This window comes from Dendropsophus ebraccatus, chromosome 14 (genome assembly GCF_027789765.1).
Source record: "Dendropsophus ebraccatus isolate aDenEbr1 chromosome 14, aDenEbr1.pat, whole genome shotgun sequence".
Taxonomy (NCBI): Eukaryota; Metazoa; Chordata; class Amphibia; order Anura; family Hylidae; genus Dendropsophus; species Dendropsophus ebraccatus.
The window spans coordinates 37199230-37224511 of NC_091467.1; the positions used below are offsets into that span (position 1 = coordinate 37199230).

Here is a 25282-nt window from a genome sequence, read left to right on the forward strand (position 1 = left end):
TGAGGGACGGACCATCATCTGCTAAAAAAAAAAAAAAAAAAAGAGGACTTTCTCGACAATAGAACCTCTGGCGATACCTATTATGGATTTAGTCTGTCGGATTGCCACGGCTAAAGGCTCTATAGCTAGGGCAAATAGGAAGGGGGAAAGGGGACAGCCTTGCCTAGTGCCTCGGCGGAGTAGGAATGAAGTAGAAATGTCCAAGTTTGTTTTGACCCAACCAGTGGGATTCGAGTATAGGAGCTTAATGTAGGATAAAAGATTTGGGCCAATATTACATCTACGTAGGACTTCCCAGATATAGGGCCATTCCACCAAGTCGAAGGCCTTCTGTGAATCCAGGGAAAGAACAAAACCTGACTGGAGACCCAACCTACAGGCATCTATATCAAGAAATAGTCGTCTGACATTAATGTCATTAGCTTTGTCAGACATGAAACCCGACTGGTCCGGGTGGATCAGAGAGGATTTTACATCAAGTAACCCGGCGGTTAAGATTTTCACTAAGACCTTGATGTCAGAGTTAAGAAGAGAGATGGGGCGTTATCAGTCCGGGAGGGAGGGGTCCTTACCAGGCTTAGGAAGTACTACAATGAGGGCCTCTCTCATACTGGCAGGAAGAGTCCCCAACTCTGCAGCCTTGTTAATGTGGGCCAGAAGGATCGGGCTTAGCAGTTCTGCTCGACTTCTGTACCAGTCATTCACAAGTCCATCCAAACCCATAGTTCTCCCCGAGGGGAGAGACTTGACAGCCGCGACTACCTCCTCCAAGGAAAAAGCGAGGCAGACTGCTCAGCTGAGAGCTTCCATAGGGGAAGAGAATCCAAGAAGGCCAGAATGTCTCTCTCATCAGGTTGAAGGTTTAAGCCAGTGTAGTAGTCCCGGAAGACTCGATTTATACTAGCAGGGTAAGAGATGTGTGGGTCTAAGCCAGTAGAGATAAAGGGCACAGACGCACATGGCCTCTCAGCCAAGTAAGCCAAGAGTTTCCGATTTCTATCCCCAAAGGCAAACACCGACATCTGAGAGGAAAGCTGGTTACGTTTAGTCTTATCCATCTGTAGAAGAAGGTGTTCCCTCTGTAGCTGGAGCCATTAATGTCTGTGAGCGTCTGTGGGGTCTGAAGTAAATAGGACTTCTCCCCTCAAGTTTCTCCTCTCGGATACATAGACCCTTATGAAAGGATGCTATCCCCAGAGTGAATGCCCCTCTGATCACAGCATTATATGCGTCCCATCGGACGAGGGGATCTGGGAAGGAAGAATTAAGCTCCCAATAACTAGGATGAGCATTCTAAACAGCATTGCTCAATGGAAGACTTGAGGTATAGTGGGAAATTACGAAGGTATATAAGTTTCTGATACCAGTTAATTTGAAGATTTTTTTTCTCTGGGGTACCCCTTTAATAGGATATGTAAGGGTAGATTTATCAAATGGTATAAAATATAGTGTATAATATAGTCACTCTATGGGCGTCTGACTCCTCTCTGATGAGTGCACGCACGGCTTCCAACGGGGATTTCTCGGAGGCGGGACGGGATCCGTGACCGGGACTTCGAGGAAGGGTTAAGTATAAGGGGGCTCCACCGGGGGGTCGGGCAGGCTTCACCCCGGCAGCCGGGGTGACAGGCTTCCTTTAACTCATGTAAGGATCCTTGATGAACGTGATCCAAATATTAGTTCCTGCTTGCTCCTTTTATGTAAATAGAGCTCTCCTTTCATTGGCATTTGTGCAATATCCAGTCGCTTATTCAGTATGTTACTGTAGTGACTGCTGCTTAGCGTGCTCTTCTAACTTATTAAGCTTAGGGCGCCATCTGCTGGCCCTCTTAAATATGGACTTGTTTAATGATCTTTAAAGATTAAAAATGTTAAAAAAATGTGCATATGTAAAAGGATGTTTGTGGCTTTGGTTGAAAATTGATTGGATCAGGAAACTACTAATCATATTTTGAAGGTGCACCTCCTTATAATTCAGTGTAATATACAATTAAAGTTAAATCACAACTACTGCTATATGTAGTTTAATGTACAGTAAGGCTATAGTCACCTTTGTAATTGCCCCAAGTTCACTGTATACATCAGCATATTGGCAGACCAGTGTATATTGCTGAGTGCCCATTCCAGGATACAAAGTGATCATTGCTGCCCACAGCAACCATTCAATTAATTGGAGAAGTTCCGGAAAGGAAAGCGGGCTCCGATTGGCCACTATAGGTAACATGGAAAATTTTCTATTATACATAATGTCTAACAGAGTAGCAAGCCAGCACCATATCCTATACTCTGAGCACAGAAGCCAGTTGACAGACGAGTGTTGAGCCTAGGTGTGTAGGTGAAGGAAGGCTCTAGGGATGCACAACTTAAAGCAACTCTGTACCCACAATCTGACCCCCCCCCCCCCCCCAAACTGCTTAGATAGCTGCTTTTAATCCAAGATCTGTTCTGGGGTCCGTTAAGCAGATTTCACCTGAACACAGCATCAAATCTGCTGCGGATCAGCAGGTGTTAACGCACCCTGAAACTTGCAGTTCTGTATCAAATTGGCGTGGTCAGAGTGTGTATGCCCTAGGATTGCAACGCCCCTCCTCATCACTAGGATTGTCCCTGAGCAGCATTTCTCCTATTCCTCACCTGTCTTGAACACTGCACAGGTGCCTTATGTGCAGTGTTCACACAGGTAATGTTCTAGGGGCATTTCTTATGATGAAGAGGGCTGGGAGAAGGGACGGAGGGGCGTCGCAATACTAGGGCATTGGTACTCTAGGCCACACCAATTTGACACAGTGCTGCAAGTTTAAAAGTTGTTTTTAAGGACAATAACTGTATCACCTGCCAAACAGACTCCAGGACAGATCTTGGATTAAAAGGGTTATCCAGCGCTACAAAAACATGGCTACTTTTCCTACTCTCTTGTCTCCAGGTCAGGTGTGGTTTGCAATTAAGCTCCATTTACTTCAATGGAACAGAGTTTGAAACCCCACACAATCTGAAGAGGAGAGGGGGAAAAGTGGCCATGTTTTTGTAGCACTGGATAACCCCTTTAAAAGCAGCTATCTGAAAGTACAAGCAGTTTGGGAAGGGGCAAATTGTGGATACAGAGTTGCTTTAAATGCAGCAATGCGATATAACGCTATAGAAAGAGAAGCTGGCACTCAGTTGCTTCTCGCTGGAAGAAGCGTGATCACTCACGCGAAACAGCTGTCCCTTGGCAGTACACAATTCTTCCTCCCTTGCTGTAACATGCACGTGTGGAAATAAAAGTTAAGTATTCAATTTTCTGTATTGTTATATTCTCTATTATACAGTTTTAATAACTAAGGCCTATTTATATCAGTTTTGATGTGTGAAACCTTCATATTGGCAGCGATGGCACAAGGCACCATTTTGTATGGTAAATTATCAACACACAGCCAGTGACAACTGAACATGTAATTTATTGGTGTGCAAGGCAACCAAAATGGTTATTTCCTACAAAAATAGACTGCATTGCGGCCCAATCACTGGGAAGCACACTAACCCAATAAATTCAAGGTACCCATCATCAAGGGCAGCTTACACCACATTGTACAGTATAAAAACATTGCTCTTAAAATTATTCAATAAAAGAAAAATTAAAAATAATATTAAAAAATCCATCTTCCTCCAAAGAACACACGAAGGGAAGGGTGTAAGGCAGTACAATTTATAACAAACTATTTCCTGTAGGAATAGCTGAAGACATGTGCTGATTGGAGGTTATATGGTTAGAGAGTCCAAACCATGGAGAAAAGCATATTGTCTTGTAGCTTGCTCTAGTCCAAAGGTCGTGGGTCAGTAGTGTATTCACAATGGGTTAGCTGGAACCCAAAACATCAGCATGTTGGGAGGAATGTCATTCTGCTGTGAGATGCAATTAGAGATGGGTTAGTCTACATTACAATATATTCGGTTACATTTTTCAACTATACCAGGGATGGGGAAACTTCTAGTCTGCCCTTTTAGCATATAGTAAAATGTATTGCTATTGGCCCACCTTGCCTGAAACGATTTTACCAGCATTTTCAAATGTGCAAAAACAGACAGGAGCTATCCCCACTGACAGCAAGGTGGGAAAAAACGGGAAAAGTGTCTTGGGCATACTCTGTGACCTGTCCAGATGTCATTCCACAGGGAGGGCAGATTTGTGAAGCCAAAGCCAGGAATATACTATAAACAGAACAGGTCATATAGGAAAGACTGATATTTCTCCACTTTTCAAATCTATTCCTGGCTTTGGCTTCAAAAATCTGTCAAATAAATCTCTCTGTGTAAAGGCATCCTAAGATTCACCGATTTGGCTTCTCTTTCTACTGGTGCTACTCCTCACTGTGATACTGTATAGATCACAGACATAACAGGAAATTTCAGCTTAGTTTTAAAAAGGAAACTAACAGCAGGATCATACATATGAACCTGCTAGTATGTTCCTGTATTTCTATATGGCAAATGCAGGACACACAGCATTTACTCATCATTAAATAGGATATTTAGGACATTTGCTGAAGCCTAAAATCTATCAAATGAGGACTATTGAAGGGCAAAAACCACTAAAGGTACATATCAGCAGATCTCTACATCAGTTTCACAAGGATATACTGGTATGACAGAAATATAAAAAACAAAAACACTATTTTGCAAAGAGATTGTTAATATATACCATACCTGCTCCATTACTGAGCCTGCCTCCTACAGCGATCTGGCAGGAATTTCTTTCCCCATAACTCCTACAAAGAAAAATGTAACAAACTATTTAGGGTGTCAAGATATCACTGGTTGTTAAACAAGGTATCAAAAATGAATAATAATAATAATAATTATTATTATTATTTTATGCTGCCCACTATTCACACTAGGCTTTCTGTGCAGAAATGTATATGGCAAATCCAGGCAGATTTGCGGCAGATGACTGAAAGGTACAGAATATCCATACTTCTTGAAAAGATTATAAGATTGCACATGCAAGGATGGATACACAGATAGAAGTTATCCCTAACATTTAAGGATATCTAATGAAATAGATAGAATGGTGCAGGGTCTACTTACATTCGAGTACCTTCCAGAGTACTCTGGATCTCTTTTAGCATGTCTGCAAAGACAAGAGGACAGTGCAGAAACCGGTTATTGTATTTATCTCTGGTGGATGGCAACAAGATATTGTGTTCTGATTTAATTAAAAACCAAAGATTCAACTAAGAGAACTTAATGGCCGACCAGTTTTTTTAAGCCTTTATCTTCCTTGTGCTCTGTTCAAACTATATTTCAAAACAGGAGAACATGTTCTAGGTGAAATTGTAAATGTCCTGCATTAATCCATCAGCTCAGCACTATCAATTGCTATATCAGTCAGCCACAGGAGGCCTAGCAGTTTGACAGCAGCATCTAAATGGTTAAAGGGGTAGAGCAGCGCTGACTAAACGAAATGGCCGCCGGGCCAATAGATTACAAGATGTCCATTATGCCAATATGTCAACTTGATTAAAAAAGATTTAGACTATTAGACTTCTGCTTGGGGGGGGGGGGGGGGGGGGGGGAGAGAACCATGTGGACACCATAGATGCTGGCAAGAAAGTTAATAGCACCACGTGACAAAGCTAGATTAGAGAAAGAAAAAAAAAAGTGCTGCACTACTCCTTTAAACATTTGGCACAACGATCGCTCTGTGCCAGCTATTAGCAAAGACGCGCAGCTGCTGAAAGCATCTGGGATCCCATCGTGTGGAGTGGTTTAGAGTCCATATGACCTTAAGAGCCCTATAACAAAAGTAAACTACAGGAGCGTTACTGGGTTAAGGGAGAAATCCAGGGTAGGCCACTGACTGGCTGAGTGGGGCTGACACGTCACAACCCAGGTCCCCCCTCAGACCAAGAAGCGGCTGGGGGACCAGGAACTGCAGTGGGTGACAGCGAGCCCCTGCGCTGGAGTCGGGAGGTAGGTGCATGCTGTTATGTTCAGGCACCTCCTCCCCGGCTATTTTGAAAAAATGTCCGACCCCAGACTTCTCCTTTCAATATTTTAACCCAGGGTACAAATTATTAACCATGTTTTCCCCAGAAAATCTTAATGTGGTTGTACAGTACTGCCTTTCCTTTGAGCAGGCAGAAAACTGCATCTAGTCTCTTGCTGTTCCTCTTCCCCAGTAATCTTTGCAGTGCATGCTCAGAACATCTTGTTTCTCCAACCTTAATAACCCCACTCCCTCCCCCACATGCCCCACACCTGCTGCCATGTCTTCATCCTCTATCTGTGAGAGAAAGCAGGAGACGGAGTGGATTGCACAGAGGGCTGTTTTCGCTACTTCCTGGATGTCAATCTACTAACACTGTGGCAGAACTGCGCAGGCACAGTAATACATTATAGAGACATCTATATAATGTTTAATGTATTTTTAAATAGAAAAGTGGAGTTCCCCTTTAATTCAAAGAATGATTCAGCATTATTTGGGCATAATCAGAAAATCCCTTTAGACAACTACATGTTGCAATAGAGAGATTACATTTTCAGACGGAACCAGTGGATTTTCTGCAGCAGACTATCACTGACCAGCAGAAAATCTTTTTAGATTAGTAAAGCCCCATATAACACCTAGAACTGTAAAGTCACATCCAAACAGCAGGATGCTCATGGAAATGTGTGAGGATCAGTGGATGTAATGATCAATTAAAACAGTGGCCAAACATCAAAACAACTAGAAAAAACAAACACTTTCTTGTAAGGACATCATGATATTGACTAAAAGTTGCAAGATTTTACTAAGTGCATGTAGAGATGCCAGTGATGGCAGTAACAAAAGGATACTCACTGTCATCATTTAACAATGCATGCTCCATCACCTGCCTCCGCGATCTGTGTCCTGAGAGATGAACAGAATACTATTAGAAAAATGTGTCATGGATACAAATTTTACCTGGCAATGTAATGATTTTCAAAGGGGTTTTCCGCTCTTATAAGTAGGCATGCCATAAAACTAATCAGTAGCCAACCTTGGGAACTCTTTTCAGGGATCAGAGAAGAGCCCAGTAGCAGCCATGAATTACACTTAGAACAATCTTATTAAAGATGATCAGTTTAAGCAGATTCTACAGATTTTACAGAGTTTATTTCTATGAAGCTTATCAATTCGTTAATTAATTCAATTAACTTAATAGAAGGGGAAAAAAAATGTCCCTTACCATCTGTACTGGAATCACTCCTGCTGAATGACCTGCAATCACAGAAAACTAATATTTTATTCCCACACAATGGTCAGGCAGGCTAGCCTTAAAAGGAATCTGTTATGCAGACCAAGCCCTCCCCCACTCGTGCTCCCACCCAGTACAGAGAGCTCTTAAAGAGGACCTGTCACCCCCCGTGCCGGGGTGACAGGCTCCTGACCCCCTGCATCGCGCCGGGTCCAGCTTCCTGATCCGGTCGGGTCACGAAGATTTCAGCTACCGAAGCCCGGCGCGCGCACACAGCAGAGTCCGACGCTCATAGAGAATGAATGGGGAGTCCGATGCTCCGTCATTCTCTATGGGCATCGGACTCTCCTGTGACTGCGCGCCGGGCTTCGGGAGCTGAAATCTCCATGACCCGACCGCATCAGGAAGCGGGACCCAGCGCGATTAGGTAAGTATAGGGCGCTCTAACGGGGGGGTTGGGAGCCTGTCACCCCAGCACGGGGGTGGGGGGGGCGGGGGTGACAGGTATCCTTTAAACCAAAGCAATGCTCTTAAAGGATTACGAGCATAATTCGTTCCGGGACCGTGCTTGTAATCCAAATCTGCTCTTAAACCAAAGCAAATTTTCCCATAAGAAATCATAGAAGTGCAGACAATTGGTTCCACACCGCAAAAATAATGATTTATTTTTTTGAATTACATGTAAAACAGATGAAACAAAGATTAAGAAACAGCAGAATATGTGATATCATAAACTACTGTACAGTAAATGAGAGGATGGGAAACAAGAGCTGAGAGAGACTGCAGGGAGCATGAAGGAATGAGCAGGGCAGATGTGGGCACATACATGCAGCGCTCTCTGTCCGGGGAGAGAGGGGTTACAGCTATGGAGAGATTACCCCCACAGTCCTGTCCCCTGATGTAAGCCCCAGCCAGAAGTGGATCTGCTATGATTTAGAAGGTGAGGGAGACTTCCTGGGTCAGAGTACAGTGCTGTAGACCCCGCTATGTAGACCATGCCCCTCCTCCACTCGCGCTCCCACCCAGAACATGGAGCTCTTAAACCAAAGCAATGCTCTTAAACCAAGTCACAATTTTGAAAAACTGTGAGCTCCTAAATCAAAACGCTCTTAAAGTTACTCTTAAACCAAGGTACCACTGTGTGTATATAAATATATATATATATATATATATATATATATATATATATATATATATATATATATATATGTATGTATGTATGTATGTATGTATGTATATATATATATATATATATATATATATATATATATGTATAGACCAACAAAACACATCAATCACTGAACTCAGGGAGAACAGTGAAAACTTCCAATGGAGTACTCATTTAAGAGTCTCCATTGATTGTCCCATACAAAATTTAAATATGCAAAAAAGGGGTCCGTGGAGCCTCAGTTACGAGTCTCAAAACACGGGAATAGCCAGATATCCCTCTCTCCAGAGAAGGAAGCCCATTGCCAAGGGGTGCCTCCTAGTGGGGAGAGCACCAAACCACCCTGATACGTAGTTCCTCAGGTCCTCACTCTGGTGTTTCCCTATTTAGGTCCCAAAGCTCGCAACAGAGTGAGGACCTGAGGGACTACGTATCAGGGTGGTTTGGTGCTCTCCCCACTAGGAGGTACCCCTTGGCAATGGGCTTCCTTCTCTGGAGAGAGGGATATCTGGCTATTCCCGTGTTTTGAGACTCGTAACTGAGGCTCCACGGACCCCTTTTTTGCATATTTAAATTTTGTATGGGACAATCAATGGAGACTCGTAAATGAGTATTCCATTGGAAGTTTTCACTGTTCTCCCTGAGTTCAGTGATTGTTGTGTTTTGTTGGTCAATTTATCATTGCCCCAGTAGCCAGAATCCTGCTCCACACTGACGAGGGGCAAATACCCCGAAACTGCAGTCTGTGGATGGATGCCTAGCCTTGGTAACCCTCGTCTTATGTCGTTATACTCGCCACAGAGTTAGACTTTGACTTACAGGGACCACTCTGGTGTTTCCCTATTTAGGTCCCAAAGCTCGCAACAGAGTGGCCCCTGTAAGTCAAAGTCTAACTCTGTGGCGAGTATAACGACATAAGACAAGGGTTACCAAGGCTAGGCATCCATCCACAGACTGCAGTTTCGGGTATTTGCCCCTCGTCAGTGTGGAGCAGGATTCTGGCTACTGGGGCAATGATAAATAGACCAACAAAACACAACAATCACTGAACTCAGGGAGAACAGTGAAAACTTCCAATGGAGTACTTATTTACGAGTCTCCATTGACTCTGGTGTTTCCCTATTTAGGTCCCAAAGCTCGCAACAGAGTTAGGACCTGAGGGACTACGTATCAGGGTGGTTTGGTGCTCTCCCCACTAGGAGGCACCCCTTGGCAATGGGCTTCCTTCTCTGGAGAGAGTGATATCTGGCTATTCCCGTGTTTTGAGACTCGTAACTGAGGCTCCACGGACCCCTTTTTTGCATATATATATATATATATATACACACATACACACACACACATATACACACACTCACCGGCCACTTTATTAGGTACACCATGCTAGTAACGGGTTGGACCCCCTTTTGCCTTCAGAACTGCCTCAATTCTTCGTGGCATAGATTCAACAAGGTGCTGGAAGCATTCCTCAGAGATTTTGGTCCATATTGACATGATGGCATCACACAGTTGCCGCAGATTTGTCGGCTGCACATCCATGAAGCGAATCTCCCGTTCCACCACATCCCAAAGATGCTCTATTGGATTGAGATCTGGTGACTGTGGAGGCCATTTGAGTACAGGGAACTCATTGTCATGTTCAAGAAACCAGTCTGAGATGATTCTAGCTTTATGACATGGCGCATTATCCTGCTGAAAGTAGCCATCAGATGTTGGGTACATTGTGGTCATAAAGGGATGGACATGGTCAGCAACAATACTCAGGTAGGCTGTGGCGTTGCAACGATCCTCAATTGGTACCAAGGGGCCCAAAGAGTGCCAAGAAAATATTCCCCACACCATGACACCACCACCACCAGCCTGAACCGTTGATACAAGGCAGGATGGATCCATGCTTTCATGTTGTTGACGCCAAATTCTGACCCTACCATCCGAATGTTGCAGCAGAAATCGAGACTCATCAGACCAGGCAACGTTTTTCCAATCTTCTACTGTCCAATTTCGATGAGCTTGTGCAAATTGTAGCCTCAGTTTCCTGTTCTTAGCTGAAAGGAGTGGCACCCGATGTGGTCTTCTGCTGCTGTAGCCCATCTGCCTCAAAGTTGGAGGTACTGTGCGTTCAGAGATGCTCTTCTGCCTACCTTGGTTGTAACGGTTGGCTATTTGAGTCACTGTTGCCTTTCTATCAGCTCGAACCAGTCTGCCCATTCTCCTCTGACCTCTGGCAACAACAAGGCATTTCCGCCCACAGAACTGCCGCTCACTGGATGTTTTTTTCTGTAAACCCTAGAGATGGTTGTGCGTGAAAATCCCAGTAGATCAGCAGTTTCTGAAATACTCAGACCAGCCCTTCTGGCACCAACAACCATGCCATGTTTAAAGGCACTCAAATCACCTTTCTTCCCCATACTGATGCTCGGTTTGAACTGCAGGGGATTGTCTTGACCATGTCTACATGCCTAAATGCACTGAGTTGCCGCCATGTGATTGGCTTATTAGAAATTAAGTGGTAACGTGCAGTTGGACAGGTGTACCTAATAAAGTGGCCGGTGAGTGTATATACATATATATATATATATATATATATATATATATATATATATATATATACACACACACACACACACACACACACACACACACACACACACACACACACACACAGTGGTACCTTGGTTTAAGAGTAACTTGGTTTAAGAGCTCATACTTTTTCAGAATTATGACTTGTTTAAGAGCATTGCTTTGGTTTAAGAGCTCCCTGTACTGGGTGGGAGCGCAAGTGGGGGAGGGGCATGGCCTGCATAACGTGGTCTACAGCACTGTACTCTGACCCAGGAAGTCTCCCTCACCTTCCAAATCATGGCAGATCCACTTCAGGCTGGGGCTTACATCAGGGGACAGGACTGTGTGGGTGATCTCTGCATAGATGTAACCCCTCTCTCCCCGGACAGAGTGCTGCTATACTGTGCCCACATCTGCCCTGCGCATTCCTTCATGCTCCCTGCAGTCTGTCAGCCCTTGTGTTTCCCATCCTCTCCATTACTGTACAGTAACTTATAATATGACATATTCTGCTGTTTCTGAATGTTTCTTTCATCTGTTCTACATGTTATTTAGAATAATAAATCATTATTTTTGGGGTGTGCAACCAATTGTCTGCATATCAGTGATATCTTAGGGGAAAATTTGCTTTGGTTTAAGATTTGGACCCGAAATGGTCCCGGAACAAATTATGCTCGTAATCCAAGGCACCACATATATATATACACATACATACATACACACACACACACACACATCCATGTCCTTGTCCTATATATAACAGTGTTAGTAGTTAGGAACATGAATTGCAGTATTGCAGTTAGTGAAAAACTTCCTCTGTCAAAGATACTTGCCTAGATTTTTCATTTTGCTTTTCTATGCTGTCACCTCTGCGGGGTCTTCTATTCGTAGGTGGCTCTGGTGGATCAACCTTGCATCGAGGAGCAATAAGCCAGCATGTGGACAGTGAGAAACGCTCCATTTCCGAAGGGGAAATAAGGTAAAACCCTTTAGGGTAAAAAATGAAATCCAGATAAATAAAATGATTGTATACATTTATTAATCTTTAGTTACACACACCTTATACACTGCCGACTTTTCAAGTTTTTCCACCAACAAAGAATAGGAGGTGTGTAATTTTTTATCGTAGGTACACTTCAATTGTGTGACAATATATAAAGAAATAATTAAATAATTACTTAGCATGTTATTGGATAAAATATATTTTTGATACAAAAGAAAAACAGAATTACAGAGGTAAGACATTGCGTGTAGTTCCTGACCAAGTTTGCAGGCACTGTAGCAGAGATTTTGTTCCACTCCGCCATACAGATTTTCTTCAGAGCTTTCTCTGGGCAACATTGAGTTTTAGCTGCCTCCAAAGATTTTCTATTGGGTTCAGGTGTGGAGACTGGGTAAGCCATTCCAGGATAGGGTTGGGCGATTAATCTCATTAATTCGCCCGGAATTTGAGAATCGATTAGATTTTTATTTTTTTTTTTTTAAATCGATTTAAAAAAAAAAAAAATCTGTGGATGTGGCCAGCGGGCGGCCGGGAGGGAAGCATGTTGGTGGTGGCCTCCAGGAACTGCAGGAGAGCGTGAGGAGGGAGAGCGCCTAGCAGCGTCTCAGATGTCAGCAGAGAGCACTGTGTCAGACTGAAAATAAAACAACATTTCCTGTAGGACATATACACTCACCGGCCACTTTATTAGGTACACCTGTCCAACTGCACGTTACCACTTAATTTCTAATCAGCCAATCACATGGCGGCAACTTAGTGCATTTAGGCATGTAGACATGGTCAAGACAATCTCCTGCAGTTCAAACTGAGCATCAGTATGGGGAAGAAAGGTGATTTGAGTGCCTTTGAACGTGGCATGGTTGTTGGTGCCAGAAGGGCTGGTCTGAGTATTTCAGACACTGCTGATCTACTGGGATTTTCACGCACAACCATCTCTAGGGTTTACATAGAATGGTCCGAAAAAGAAAAAACATCCAGTGAGCGGCAGTTCTGTGGGCGGAAATGCCTTGTTGATGCCAGAGGTCAGAGGAGAATGGGAAGACTGGTTTGAGCTGATAGAAAGGCAACAGTGACTCAAATAGCCAACCGTTACAACCAAGGTAGGCAGAAGAGCATCTCTGAATGCACAGTACGTCGAACTTTGAGGCAGATGGGCTACAGCAGCAGAAGACCAGCCGTTACTAGCATGGTGTACCTAATAAAGTGGCCGGTGAGTGTAGTAACTAAGTAGTATGGGAAGACTTGAGATTTTTAATTAGAAGTAAATTACAAAATCTATATAACTTTCTGACATCAGTTGATTTGAAAGAAAAAGATTTGTCGCTGGACAACCCCTTTAAATACTTATTTTCCCTACTGTATATCTCTCTCTCTATATTTTTTTTCTCTCACACATGACTGAAGGCAACAATACTCTTTAAAGCACAGTTGTCAAATATGCAGCCCTTCAGCTATTGCAAAACTACAATTCCCATGATGCTTAAATAGCCAAAACCAAAGCTTTGGCTGTCCAGGCATGATGGGAATTGTAGTTTGAGAACAGCTGGAGGGCTGCCACCCCCGCCCCCTGCATCAAAAGGAATTATAACCTTCAGAACGCAAGCTTCCACCTACCTTGACCAGATCTGGTGAACACACAGGATGCTATTCCACTCACGTCTTCCTTTCGGATGCAGTCATAACGCACTTGTGGCTTTAGGTGGGGTAGTGAAACTACCTGGACATCTCCTAGGTTGGTAAGAACGGTCAAGTGATTTTCACTATGGTCTTCTGCTCGACAGCTACCAAATGTGCACACTGCAGCCTTACGCACGCGGCAACCTTCTGTGGCTGTCAACTTCAATTTTAATTTACTGCTTACTTTTGGCAACGTGAATACCTGTAAAAGGTATGTGTCAAATTACAGATTGTAAAAACCTAATCCCATCCACTAACCAGCCACATCCCTACCTTGAACTGTTCTTCAGATATGACTAGCAATTGGTGGCTGCCTTGCATTTCTGGGCTTTTTGAAAGGTCATGAGCAGCTTCAAGGGGTTCTGGGAGGGGAATGCTGTGACCATCCAGAATTAGGATCCCCACCACTGGTGCTCTGTGCATAAGTTGGATTTCTTTAACTAGAATGAAATGAAGTTAGAAAATACAAGATAATTTTTTCTTTAATAGTATCTACCCTCCAAAAATCCTACCAGCAATCTTAGCCTTCAGCAACGAATTTTCAATAAAAAAAATTATACATCATGTCTTACTTTGTGATGCAGATACTGCCTCCTCCATCCGTCGCTCTGTTGGTGGAACACGCAAAGAAAAAGCATACACTGTGCCACCATTAGTACCAGCCCACAATGAGGGACTATGGCGGATGCCTGGGGGAGAAAAAGCTAAAGGTAACCAACCTAAAACACACACTATATACTACATACTATTTGTGAGCCTTACCATTAGGCAAATATTAACATCAATAAATTTATTTGAACTGTCCAGAGCAGCAGCAAATCTCCTTAGAAAACCTCTCCTTCCCTGCACAATTCCTGTCTAGGACAGAGGTGGCAGCAGAGAGCGATGTGTCAGACTGAAAAGAAACCACCACTTCCTGCAGGACATACAGCAGCTGGTAAGTATGGGAAGACTTGAGGTTTTTAAAAAGAAGTAAATTACAAATCTATATAACTTGCTAAAAACCAGTTGATTTGAAAGATTTTCGACGGAGTACTCCTTTAAGTCTACTTTGTTAGGCATGGCTACATTGATTGTTATGCTGTACACATGGCAAAATAAAGTAGAAATCAATAAGTTCTGTTTGGCAAACTTTTTCAAAAAGGACCCAAACTTTACCTTGCAACTTGTATATAACACTGTCTAAGAGCCCTAAAAGCCATGTATAACACTAATACATGAATTAGGACTGTATCTAAAGACGTCTGAGCTGGCTTTAGGGCAAAGTTAGTGTGAAAAAGATGACAACATGTATGACTTCAGGTAAACGGTTAGCATCTGGTAACTAACAGCATGTTGAAAAGCACTAGCTTTTCTGAAATAAAAATGGGTCCATAAATGATCACTTTCTGGTGGCAGATGCCTGCCAGTGTTTATACACACAGAGGTATCAGAGGCAGCAATGGCTTTTTCCCCAAGCCGTTTATAAGCTATGCCTTTTTAGGGGAAAAAAAATGCACACCTGAAAAAAGGATAAAACAATGGCTTTTTGTAATCTGTCAAGAAATAATCAAATTTTGGGAAGTAGCAAACAGTACTGGTATCCTAGAGTGCACACAAAGCCCCCGATTGCAATGCCTTCTCACAAGAAGTGTAAATTGTAAAAAGTCTTCTCTTCTGTCTGCTTTTTAGAGAAGAGCTTTGTGCAGAACCTCCCTATTCAGCCAATCATTGGCCACAGCAGTGTCCCGGACAGGTCCTGTTCCAAGCCTTCATCTTGAAAGCAGGAAGACAAAAGACGAGAGGTGGAGGACCAAAAGGCACACCACCACTGGACCTGCAGGGGATGGGTTAAGTATTGCCCAGCAACTTTTTTTTTTTTTTTCTAATGCCAGAATACCCACTGAACTGACAGTAAGAGAAGACTTTGCACCTACAGTGCTTTTTAAGTATTGGAATTGTGGTCCTTCCCCTATCTGTGTTGTTCAATACTCCCTGTCTCTCACAGAGATTGTGTTCAGCTGCTATCACTAAAATGGCATAGGTTATGTGCATACGCTTTTAGAGTTGCTCAGACATTAACCCAATACTGACTCCTAATTGGTTGGGAGAGCCGTTTGTAGGGCATTATGGGATACCATGAGCTCATGTGATCCTTCCTCTTCCTTTATACCATGCGGCGACAAACACAGGAAGGGGGCCATTCACAAAGATAACATACATTACAAGTTGTATAACTTTGTAATGTGTGTTATTTTGTGAATAATTTCTTAGCGCCGCACTACCCCTTTAATGTTGTCGCACATTTACTACATCATGCATTTTAGCCTGTTCTCTGTACAAAAAACCTCCTCGACTACAGAACAGTTTCAATTTCGAATAGTGTATATAGCTTACTGTCACGGATGAAGGTGTCCGCAAAATACAGTGTGCGCACAAACCCAGTGAAGGAATCTTCTGCCGATCGAGCCTCAATCTTACGTTGTACAGGGGCCAGCTCCATCTCATGCAGAGCTTCTTGTTCTAAGCGAGCATTTGCCTCCTGCACCTGACAACCACAAGTTAAAATACAATGCAATTTCTGATAAGAAACAAATAAAAGGTATATTGATGAAGTCTACACTCTACTATCCCATTACATGTGGATACATCTATTCGGACACTGGAAGAATGTTATTATACTGAAGTTCTATGTACTGATGCAATATTTGAACTAAAATGTACCAACATTTTTACTCAAAGAGCCCGAGTAGCTTTGTTTTTTTAGTTATTAAATCTAATAGATTACTTCCTAAACAACAATTTCCACTGGTTTTATAGCACACACTGACGATGATGACTGCTTACAGAACTTTGTATTGTCAAGACCCTTCAGGCTCTGAGTGCCTTGCTAAAACATGGGGAAAAATCTGATACCAGGGGGTTCTCACTCTTCCATTGTTCCCACCTCTTACAGCAAACCTTTACCAAAGAGGCATGCCACAGTTGGCCATATCTAGAAGTGTAAGAAAACTTCACAATCTGAGCTTTGACTATTTTAGGGAATTTAATCAGATTACATATAGGTATTTTATATGCTATATTACTATACTACAATACATACTATTTTGTATACTAATAGTGTAATAAAAACAAAACACAACAATATAAAAGGTACACAGTATAACATCCTCACTTTAGTTGCAACTCCATCCCTTCGCTTATTGACTTGGCTCCTTCTAATGCGTCTAAAAGATTGGCGTAAAGATTTTTTCAGTGACTTCACACGAGACAGAGGCCCCTCCAGGGCCAGCTGGTCACTGGCATGTAGTGTGCACCTGTAGAAGAAAAGAAAGAGTCAGCAGGGGAATAAGTTTATCATAGGCTCCTTCTGCACCTGGTTCTATTGGGACCAATTTACCTAGACGGATAATACAAATCTCTTAAGTCAGTGATGTGGCAGGCTTTTTCTTAGTTCCCACTCTCTTCACCCCCCCCCCCCCCTTTTTCCTCTCCTTTCTTTCCCCTTTTCTTCCCCCCATCTCATGTTGTTTTGGGCGTTAGCCCGGTCCCTACACTCCTTTTTATTATACCATAGATGTAGTTCTGCGTCTCCTGTTTCTTTGCAGTGTAACCCGCGCTTAATTGCTGTTTGTTGTTATGCCTTCATATTGTTTATGTGATTTGTGGCCTGACTGGGGTTTCGTTGAATTGTTGTTCTTATTTAAAAAATTTTTATAAAATTCTGAATTAAAAAAAAAAAATAAAAAAGTACCATAGGCTGTTCATGCTTTTATTCTATGGTGCAAAGTCAAAGAGGCTTTCCCAAGCTCCTGAAGTACATCAAGCTGGAGTACCTCCTCACTCCCTCTCCCATGCCTATTTCAGCTGGAAGCTGAGTCTCAAGCAGGGTCAGGGATGGGAGGGTGATTGAGGGTGCAATTCCAGCTTGCTGTATTTCAGAAGCTTGGAAAAGCCTCTTTGACTGTTTTTACTGGAGAATGACAGCATTTTTTCTACATTCTGAAGCACAGACCACTATATGAAAGATTACAGGTGTCTCCTTAACAGTTATCTAAGGAGTCATCAGTTTGGAACCTGAATTGCAGTTGACAGATTACATTTAATGTCACACAGTAAAAGATATTAAAAAAGTTGCAGAACTATGTTTTGTTTTTTCAATTTTGTTTTGCAGCAGATTTTATAGTAAAATGAGGGTTGCTTTAAAAAAAGTAAATTTGGCCATATAGAAAACAAGGCCTCATATACTGTAGCTCTGTTGATGGAAGGAGGAAAATTGGCTGAGCCTTAAAACATGCTTTCCTTGTGAGGCACTTACTTTACCATTACTTGACACTTTCGCTGAAAATCATATACTCCAAAGCCATGACTGGTGCCAAACGCTAATAACCTCCACTCAGAATGAAGTACCAAGGAAGTGACAGCAGCAGGTGGTTGGCATTGTACTAAGGCAAAAGGCTGGAACCCAGGAGGAAAGCGCACAGAGTCTTGTCGTGCATGAAGTCGCTCATGGCCTTTCCAACGATATCCTTCCTGCTCCTGCAAAAGATCCACCAGGGTGTGGTCCACCGTGTGCTGTGAGGCCTCATCATTCAGCTCAAGAACAAGGACCTTAGGGAAAAGAGCAAAGCAGATACAAAAGAAGAATATCAATATGCGGAGTAACAAATCATGTAACAAATGTTTTTTTTTTTTGTGAACCTGTCAGATGTAATTCACGTTTTAAAACTGCTGACACTGTTAGCTGTTAGGTCAAAGAGACATACAATGCTTTCCATATATCCCTTTGTATAAAAATGATATATAAATAGCTGTAAGCTGGAATGTCTCTCTACCCTCTCTAGCTTGATTGACAGCTGGATGCAGAGTGCCAAGCAGGTTCAGGAAGAAATCTTGTATAAGAAGTCTTGTAGAAATCTGGCATAGAACACAGCATTTATTTTCTCTTGATCCCACTTTTCCTCCTAGTGAGGAGAAAGCGGCAGAAAAGACCCCTTCTGCTGCCTGACACAGGAACGTGAGTAGAAAGGGGAAAATATCCTCTCCTGACACATTTATCAAAGATTTCCTTTTATATTTAACAGTACTGACCGCAATACAAGACAAAAGAAGACCAAGGCAAAGCAAAAGATTATGGGATGCATGGCTGGGATCTTTTTAAAGCGTTTTTGGTCAGCGTTCCTTTAATCATATGGGCCTTTTTAGCCAGTCAGCTTGCAAGCAACTTGTGACCTTAAATCTATTAAAGTTGAATTTTGAAGTGTCATGTTGCAAGTTGCATAGCATGCATGTTAACAGTCATTTGAGGAGAAGTCCGGTGAAAATTTTTATTTTTAAGTATTGTATTGCCCCCGCAAAGGTCATACAAATGACCAATATACATCTATTACAGGAAATGCACATAAACTGCTTTTTTCCCTGCACTTACTACTGCATCAAGGCTTCACTTCATGGATAAAATGGTGATGTCACGACCCGACTCCCAGAGCTGTGCGGGCTGTGGCTGCTGGAGAGGATGATGGCAGGGGGACACTGAGGGACACAGGGCACTGGAGGGACACTGAGCATCCCTCTGCCATCATCCTCTCCAGCAGCCACAGCCCGCACAGCTCTGGGAGTCGTGACATCACCATTTTATCCAGGAAGTAAAGCCTTGATGCATTAGTAAGTGCATGGGCAAAAGCATTTTATAAGCATTTCCTGTAATAAGTGTATAGTGGTAATTTGTATAACTTTTGGGGGGCAACACAAAACTTTAATAAAAAATTTCTGCTGGACTTCTCCTTTAAAGGCAATGTCACAATGAAACACTGTGATCCTTATGTTATGACTAAGGTAAGGGCCTGGCTTAATACATTTCCAACATTTTAATAAGAAATTAAAAAGGAAACTCACCTGTCCAGCAGTCCCACCTATAGACAAGTAGCCACTATATTTACAAAGGTAAATCTTCTGAATTCCCAGACGGGGATCATCACTGTACGGATCAAAACTGCCAACCTGTCAGGAGCAAAAAGTCTTTTATTAATACAGATGTATTTTATAAAAAAAAAAATTATTTGGCATCTCATTTTTAGTGGGAGAATTCCACTCACTTTCCTCAATGGGGGCCATTCATCCTCTCCTTGTGAGTTCAGGTTTTCATTAGGGTCCATGTCAGTCTGGAAGACTCCCACTGTGCTCATTTTGTACATCAGCTGAAGGCAAATCCCAGATGCATCCCAGAAACGCACAGTGCCATCTTCATGCCTTTGAATAAAGAATGATTGTCCATATACGTTTAAAAAATTAATTACCATTAAAACAGGTAGGAGGCTTATGGTGCGTTTACACACAGATTATCTGACAGATTTTTGAAGCCAAAGCCAGGAATGGATTTGAAAAAGAGGAGAAATCTTAACCTTTCCCTTAACCCCTTAGCGACCTATGACGTACCTGGTGCGTCATGGTGCCGCGGGGGGAGTTCTGAGAGGGGTCCCGCCGGGACCCCTCTCTGAACGGCGCAGCTCCCAGGTGTGATCTGCAGCCAGGTAGCGCCTCTATTAGCCGGCGCGGGTCCCGTTGCCGCGCCGGCTAATTAAAGGACAAGTGCCATGCAAAACTTTTTCCCAGTAATTGAAGCACATTACTAAGTTATATAACTCTGTAATGTGCTTCAATCACCTATCTGCCTCCCTTCCCTGTCTTTTCCCCCCTCCACCCCCCAACCAGGAAGTGTCCTGACTCACACAGACCTAATTACTGTCGTAACCGTCACCAAGCTCTTCTCTCAGCTCCTTCTCCTGTTACAGCAGCCCCCCCCCCACTCCCCTGCCTTGTCAGGTGACAGGCTTGCTCACCTCCGATTGGCTGAACAACTGCAAGCCATCACTTGTCACATCTCACTTGCTTATCTTCCCTCAGACTGACTCCAGCACTTAGGCAGCTCCCCCCTCCCCTCATCCCCTCTCTCCTGCTGGGTGGACTCAGTGAAGGAGTCATGTCACTAGAGAAGATAAGCTAAGCAAGCAGAGTCACCTGACAAGGAGGGGGAGGCTGGTGTGACAGGACCTAGAGCAGCCCTCCTGCTAATGACTCACAAGAAGGAGCTTCCTGGTGACGGTGACGACAGTAATCAGGTCTGTATGAGTCAGGACACTTCCTGCTGGGGGGTGGAGGGGGGAAAAGACAGGGAAGGGAGGCAGATAGGTGATTGAAGCACATTACAGAGTTATATAACTTTGTAATGTGCTTCAATTACTGTGAAAAAGTTTTTCATGGCACTTGTCCTTTAAGCACCTCAATGCAGCTGTCAAATCTGACAGCTGCATTGAAGGGCTTTATACTTTATATCCCTGGTGTCTAGTGGGTCGGTGTTATGTTAGTGAATAGCCCCCTTCCACGTGTTCCCCCCCCCACCCCGGAAGTGTAGTGCTCTATACTCACCTGATTCGTGTCGAACGGGAGTCGACACGAATCAGGTGAGTATAGAGAATTACACTTCCGGGTCTAGCGTGGGTGGGGGGAAACACGGGGAAGGGGGCCATTCACTAACATAACATACATTATAAAGTTGTATAACTTTGAAATGTGTGTTATTTAGTGAATAATTGCTTACCGCCACACTACTCCTTTAACCCCTTAACGACATCGGGCGTACCTATACGCCCCCGCAGGGTGGGCTTTAACGCAAACGGGCGTATAGGTACGCCCGATGTTTCCCCGATCGCTGTGTGTTCACACACAGCGGTCGGGGAGGATGGCCTGCTATAATGTATAGCAGGCCATCTCTGCTCGTCGGCACGGGGGGTGATTAACCCCTCCCGTGCCGACGATCGCTGCTATATGCTGATCAATACAGATCAGCATATAGCAGCTGAAAACACTTTCCGGGTCATCGGTGACCCGGTGGCCCGGAAAGCAATGGCGATTGGTGCTGTCCGAGATAGCAGCAATCGCCATAAGTGTCCCCACCAAAGATGGCGCCGATGCCACCCCCACGATCGCCGTGATAGGCCGGCCAGTACCGGCCGGCCCATCACGGCGATCATACTGTAAAAAACAGTGTTGCTGAGAGGTGCAGAACAGGTGTGTGTGTGGTGCAGTTGTACCATACTCACCTGATCTGGCCGTCCGGAGCGAAGATCTGCGGTCCGCGCCGTCCTCGCGTCTTCTTCGCGTCGCTTCCGGGTTCGTTCGTCCAGCGTCGGAAATCTTCGGAAACACTCGGGTCTTCGTTTTCGGGGGGCCTCGGTAATCTCCGTCAATCTTCTCTCTACTGCCCCCTAGCGGCTGATCAGTGAATATCATTCACTGATCAGTTGCTTTGGGTTAAAAAGATTATTTTTTTTTTTTTTCCCCATTTTTTTTTTTTTTTTACTTTTTTTGCGCCCTAACGCCGCTGAGTACTGATCAGCATCGCACGTAAGTGCGCCACTGATCAGCAACTCCTCCTTTTTGGCGTACGAGCGTTTTTTCCCCCCTATATCCTACCGCCACTGTCTGCTGATAAGTGCGGCATTTATCAGCAGCTCCTTTCTTGGCGTAGGGATATTATTTTCTTACTGTCAAAAAAACTTAAAAAACACTACATTACACTACACTACATGAAATAAAGTTTTACAATAAACATTTACATACCCCATATACTAGTCCCCGTATAAAGATGGCCCCCAGGGTGTTTTCGGCGTCGGACGCATATGCTATTATTGCCTCAAACGCCAGTGAGAATGAATGGGGGGGATCCTTCTTTCCTCCATTCATCCTCATCATCATCATCATCATCAAGTGACGTGTCTGGGGGTAGCGTAGCGTACGCTGCCCCCCAGACACGTCTTTTCCGCCAGTACCGTCCCAATAAGAGATCACGGTATGGCGTAAAATTCTACAAACTCTGTGAGCGTACCTCAGGGTACACTTACAGATTTAGAGTACGTGCACACTGCGGAATGGCGAAGGATAACCCTTTGTGCATTCCACAGCTGGCACCCGCCGGCGGACTGATGCAGGCGCGCGTCTCCGCCCGTGTCATAGACTCTATTCTATGCACGGGCGGATTCCGTTGTCCGTCCAAAGAATGAACACGTTCATTCTTTGGACAGAGGGCGGAATCCGCCCGTGCATAGAATGGAGTGTGACACGAGCGGAGACGCACGCCTGCATCAGTCCGACGGCGGGTGCCAGCTGCGGAATGCAAAAAGGGTTATCCTTCGCCATTCCGCAGTGTACATGTACCATTACAGTGTATGAAGGAAGGGACACCCGAATCCTGCCCCCAGATGCCCCCTCCCCCCCATCCTCGGAGTTAGTGGGGAGATCGTCCAGGAACTGATCTTCCCACTGCTGGATAAAGGTCACCACCTGTACGGGGATAACATTTATACCAGCGCCCCCCTCTTCTGGTCCCTCGCTGCCCGAGCTACTGTAGCTTGCGGCACAATCCAAAAATATCAGAAGCCGTAATAAAGCCCTAATATTTAGCAGCCATGGAGCGGCCCCAGCGCTTCTGGATATGAAGGACCCCGGATCGCACCAGGACAACATTTTCCAGGTGACGTCCCCCACACTGGAAAACAGGAGACCCCAGAAGAAGTACAGAGTGTGGCGTAACAGGGGGATCAGGAAGGACACCATTTTCCAGTGTGACGCCTGTCCTGATCACCCCGGCCTCTGCATACTGGATCGCTTCAAGGTGCACCACACGTCACTGGGGTTCTACATTATCTAAATTCTGTCCCTTATTCCTATTTCAGGGGTCACGTTAGTCCAGGGATTATTCTGATCGCCATTATGGAGTCGGGAAGGAATTTTTCCCCAGTGATGAGGCTACTGTCGTCTGCCTCACGAGGGTTTTTTGCCTTCCTCTGGATCAACACAGGTTGAATTTGATGGACACCTGTCATTTCCAACCTTGTAAACTAATAATTGGCCTAATACCCCCAAATAAATTAGAATTGTCCCTTTTTCCCAGCTAAGTAGGTATGGCTGCCATTCCCATTAGAGGAGGCCATGATGTAATTACAAAGCCTCTGTGCGGCCAGGACAGTAGAAACCCCCCACAAGTGACCCCATTCTGGAAACTACACCCCATAAGGAATCTAACAAGGGGGGCAGCGGGGATATGGCCCCCTGGTGACGGCCACATTTGGGACGTGAAAATGAAAAAAATTGTATTTTTTATTTTCTCGGCACATGTTCTACGTAAGTGCCCATCACCAGTGGGGTCCATATGCTCACTGCACCCCTTGTTAGATTCCTTATGGGGTGTAGTTTCCAGAATGGGGTCACTTGTGGGGGGTTTCTACTGTTCTGGCAGCACAGGAGCTTTGTAAATGCGACATGGCCTCCATCCTCCATTCCAGCCTCTAAATGGCGCTCTGTCCCTTTGGTGGCTTGCCCTGTGCCAATATGGCACATTATGTCCACATGTGGGGTATTTTCGGACTCAGGGGAAACTACCCTAAACGTTTTGTGTTCACTTTCTTTTTTAACCCCTTGTGGAAAAGGAAAAAAATCAAGGCTAGACCAACATTTAGTGTAAAAAATGTTTAATTTTTACACTAAATCATTGATCTTGTCTTGATTTTTTCATTTTCACAAGGGCTTAAAAGATAAAAAAAAAACACTAAATGTGTAGCGCAATTTCCCCTGAGTATGGAAATACCCGACATGTGGACATAAAGCGCCACGTGGGTGCAGGGTAAGCCTCCAAAGGGAAGGAGCGCCATTTGGTTTTTGAAGGCTGGATTTGGCTGGAATGGATTCCAAGGGCCTTGTTGCATTTAAAAGGCCCCTGTGTTGCCAAGACAGTTGAACCCCCCCACAATTGACTCCATTATGGAAACTACACCCCTCAGGGAATGTAACAAGGGGTGTAGTGAGCATATGGACCCCACTGGTGACGGGCACAAATGTGGAACAATATGGCGTGAAAATTAAATATTAAATTTTTTACACTATAATGTTGGTTTAGCCTTAAGTTTTTCATTTTCACAAGGGGTTAAAAGAGAAAAAAAACACACAAAATGTGTAGAGCAATTCCCCCTGAGTCCGTAAATACCCCACATGTGGACATAAAGCGCCGTGTGGGTGCAGGGCAAGCCTCCGAAGGGAAGGAGCGCCATTTGGATTTTGGAGGCTGGATTTGGCCAGAATGGATGATGAACGCCATGTCACATTTACAGAGCCCTCGTGCTGCCAAAACACTGGAAACCCCCCACAAGTGACCCCATTCTGGAAACTACACCCCTCAAGGAATCTATCAAGGGGTGCAGTGAGGATATGGACCCCTTGATGACGGCCACATTTGTGCAGAGAAAGTGAAAAAATGAAAATTTTCCCTTTCACGTCACATTGTTCCACATTTGTGCCCGTCACCAGTGGGGTCCATACAATGGCGGATTATAATGTAGGCGGTTTGGGCGGCCGCCCGGGGCCCGAGGTTCCGCCCACATTATAATGCCGCCCGGGAGGCCCCCTTCCCCCCGCCACTGCAGGCTCTTGTGACCGCAAGTATTGTTTCGCTTGCGGTCACAAGAGTCTCCGGCTGCCTCCGTCTGATGCGCGGCTGCCGGGGGTGTCCCGTCCTCTCCCCAGCAGCGCGCACATCACACAGCTCCTAGTGCCGTCTGGGGCCCTGACTTCCGGTACTGGGAGCACACGTACCAGAAGTCAGGGCCCAGGCGGCACTAGGAGCTGTGTGATGCGCGCGCTGCC

The 25282-nt window shown here is 44.3% G+C and overlaps 1 protein-coding gene across 4 annotated transcripts in view; it reads right to left on the reverse strand.

Annotated features, from left to right (window-relative positions):
- Nucleotides 1–3417: 3417 nt before the first annotated feature.
- Nucleotides 3418–25282, reverse strand: part of LLGL2 (LLGL scribble cell polarity complex component 2) — a 79012-nt gene continuing 57147 nt past the window's right edge. For all 4 annotated transcript variants that reach the window (XM_069951525.1, XM_069951527.1, XM_069951526.1 and 1 more), the window contains exons 13-26: nucleotides 19684–19837; nucleotides 19484–19588; nucleotides 17907–18199; nucleotides 16764–16905; nucleotides 15986–16136; nucleotides 14182–14298; nucleotides 13883–14049; nucleotides 13547–13811; nucleotides 11763–11916; nucleotides 7191–7222; nucleotides 6821–6871; nucleotides 5065–5107; nucleotides 4684–4745; nucleotides 3418–3882 (exon numbers count right to left, since the gene is read on the reverse strand). In XM_069951525.1, coding sequence (XP_069807626.1) covers nucleotides 3875–3882; nucleotides 4684–4745; nucleotides 5065–5107; nucleotides 6821–6871; nucleotides 7191–7222; nucleotides 11763–11916; nucleotides 13547–13811; nucleotides 13883–14049; nucleotides 14182–14298; nucleotides 15986–16136; nucleotides 16764–16905; nucleotides 17907–18199; nucleotides 19484–19588; nucleotides 19684–19837 — 1744 coding nt within the window. In that variant the 3' untranslated portion in view covers nucleotides 3418–3874. The remainder of the gene's footprint in view (nucleotides 3883–4683; nucleotides 4746–5064; nucleotides 5108–6820; nucleotides 6872–7190; nucleotides 7223–11762; nucleotides 11917–13546; nucleotides 13812–13882; nucleotides 14050–14181; nucleotides 14299–15985; nucleotides 16137–16763; nucleotides 16906–17906; nucleotides 18200–19483; nucleotides 19589–19683; nucleotides 19838–25282) is intronic.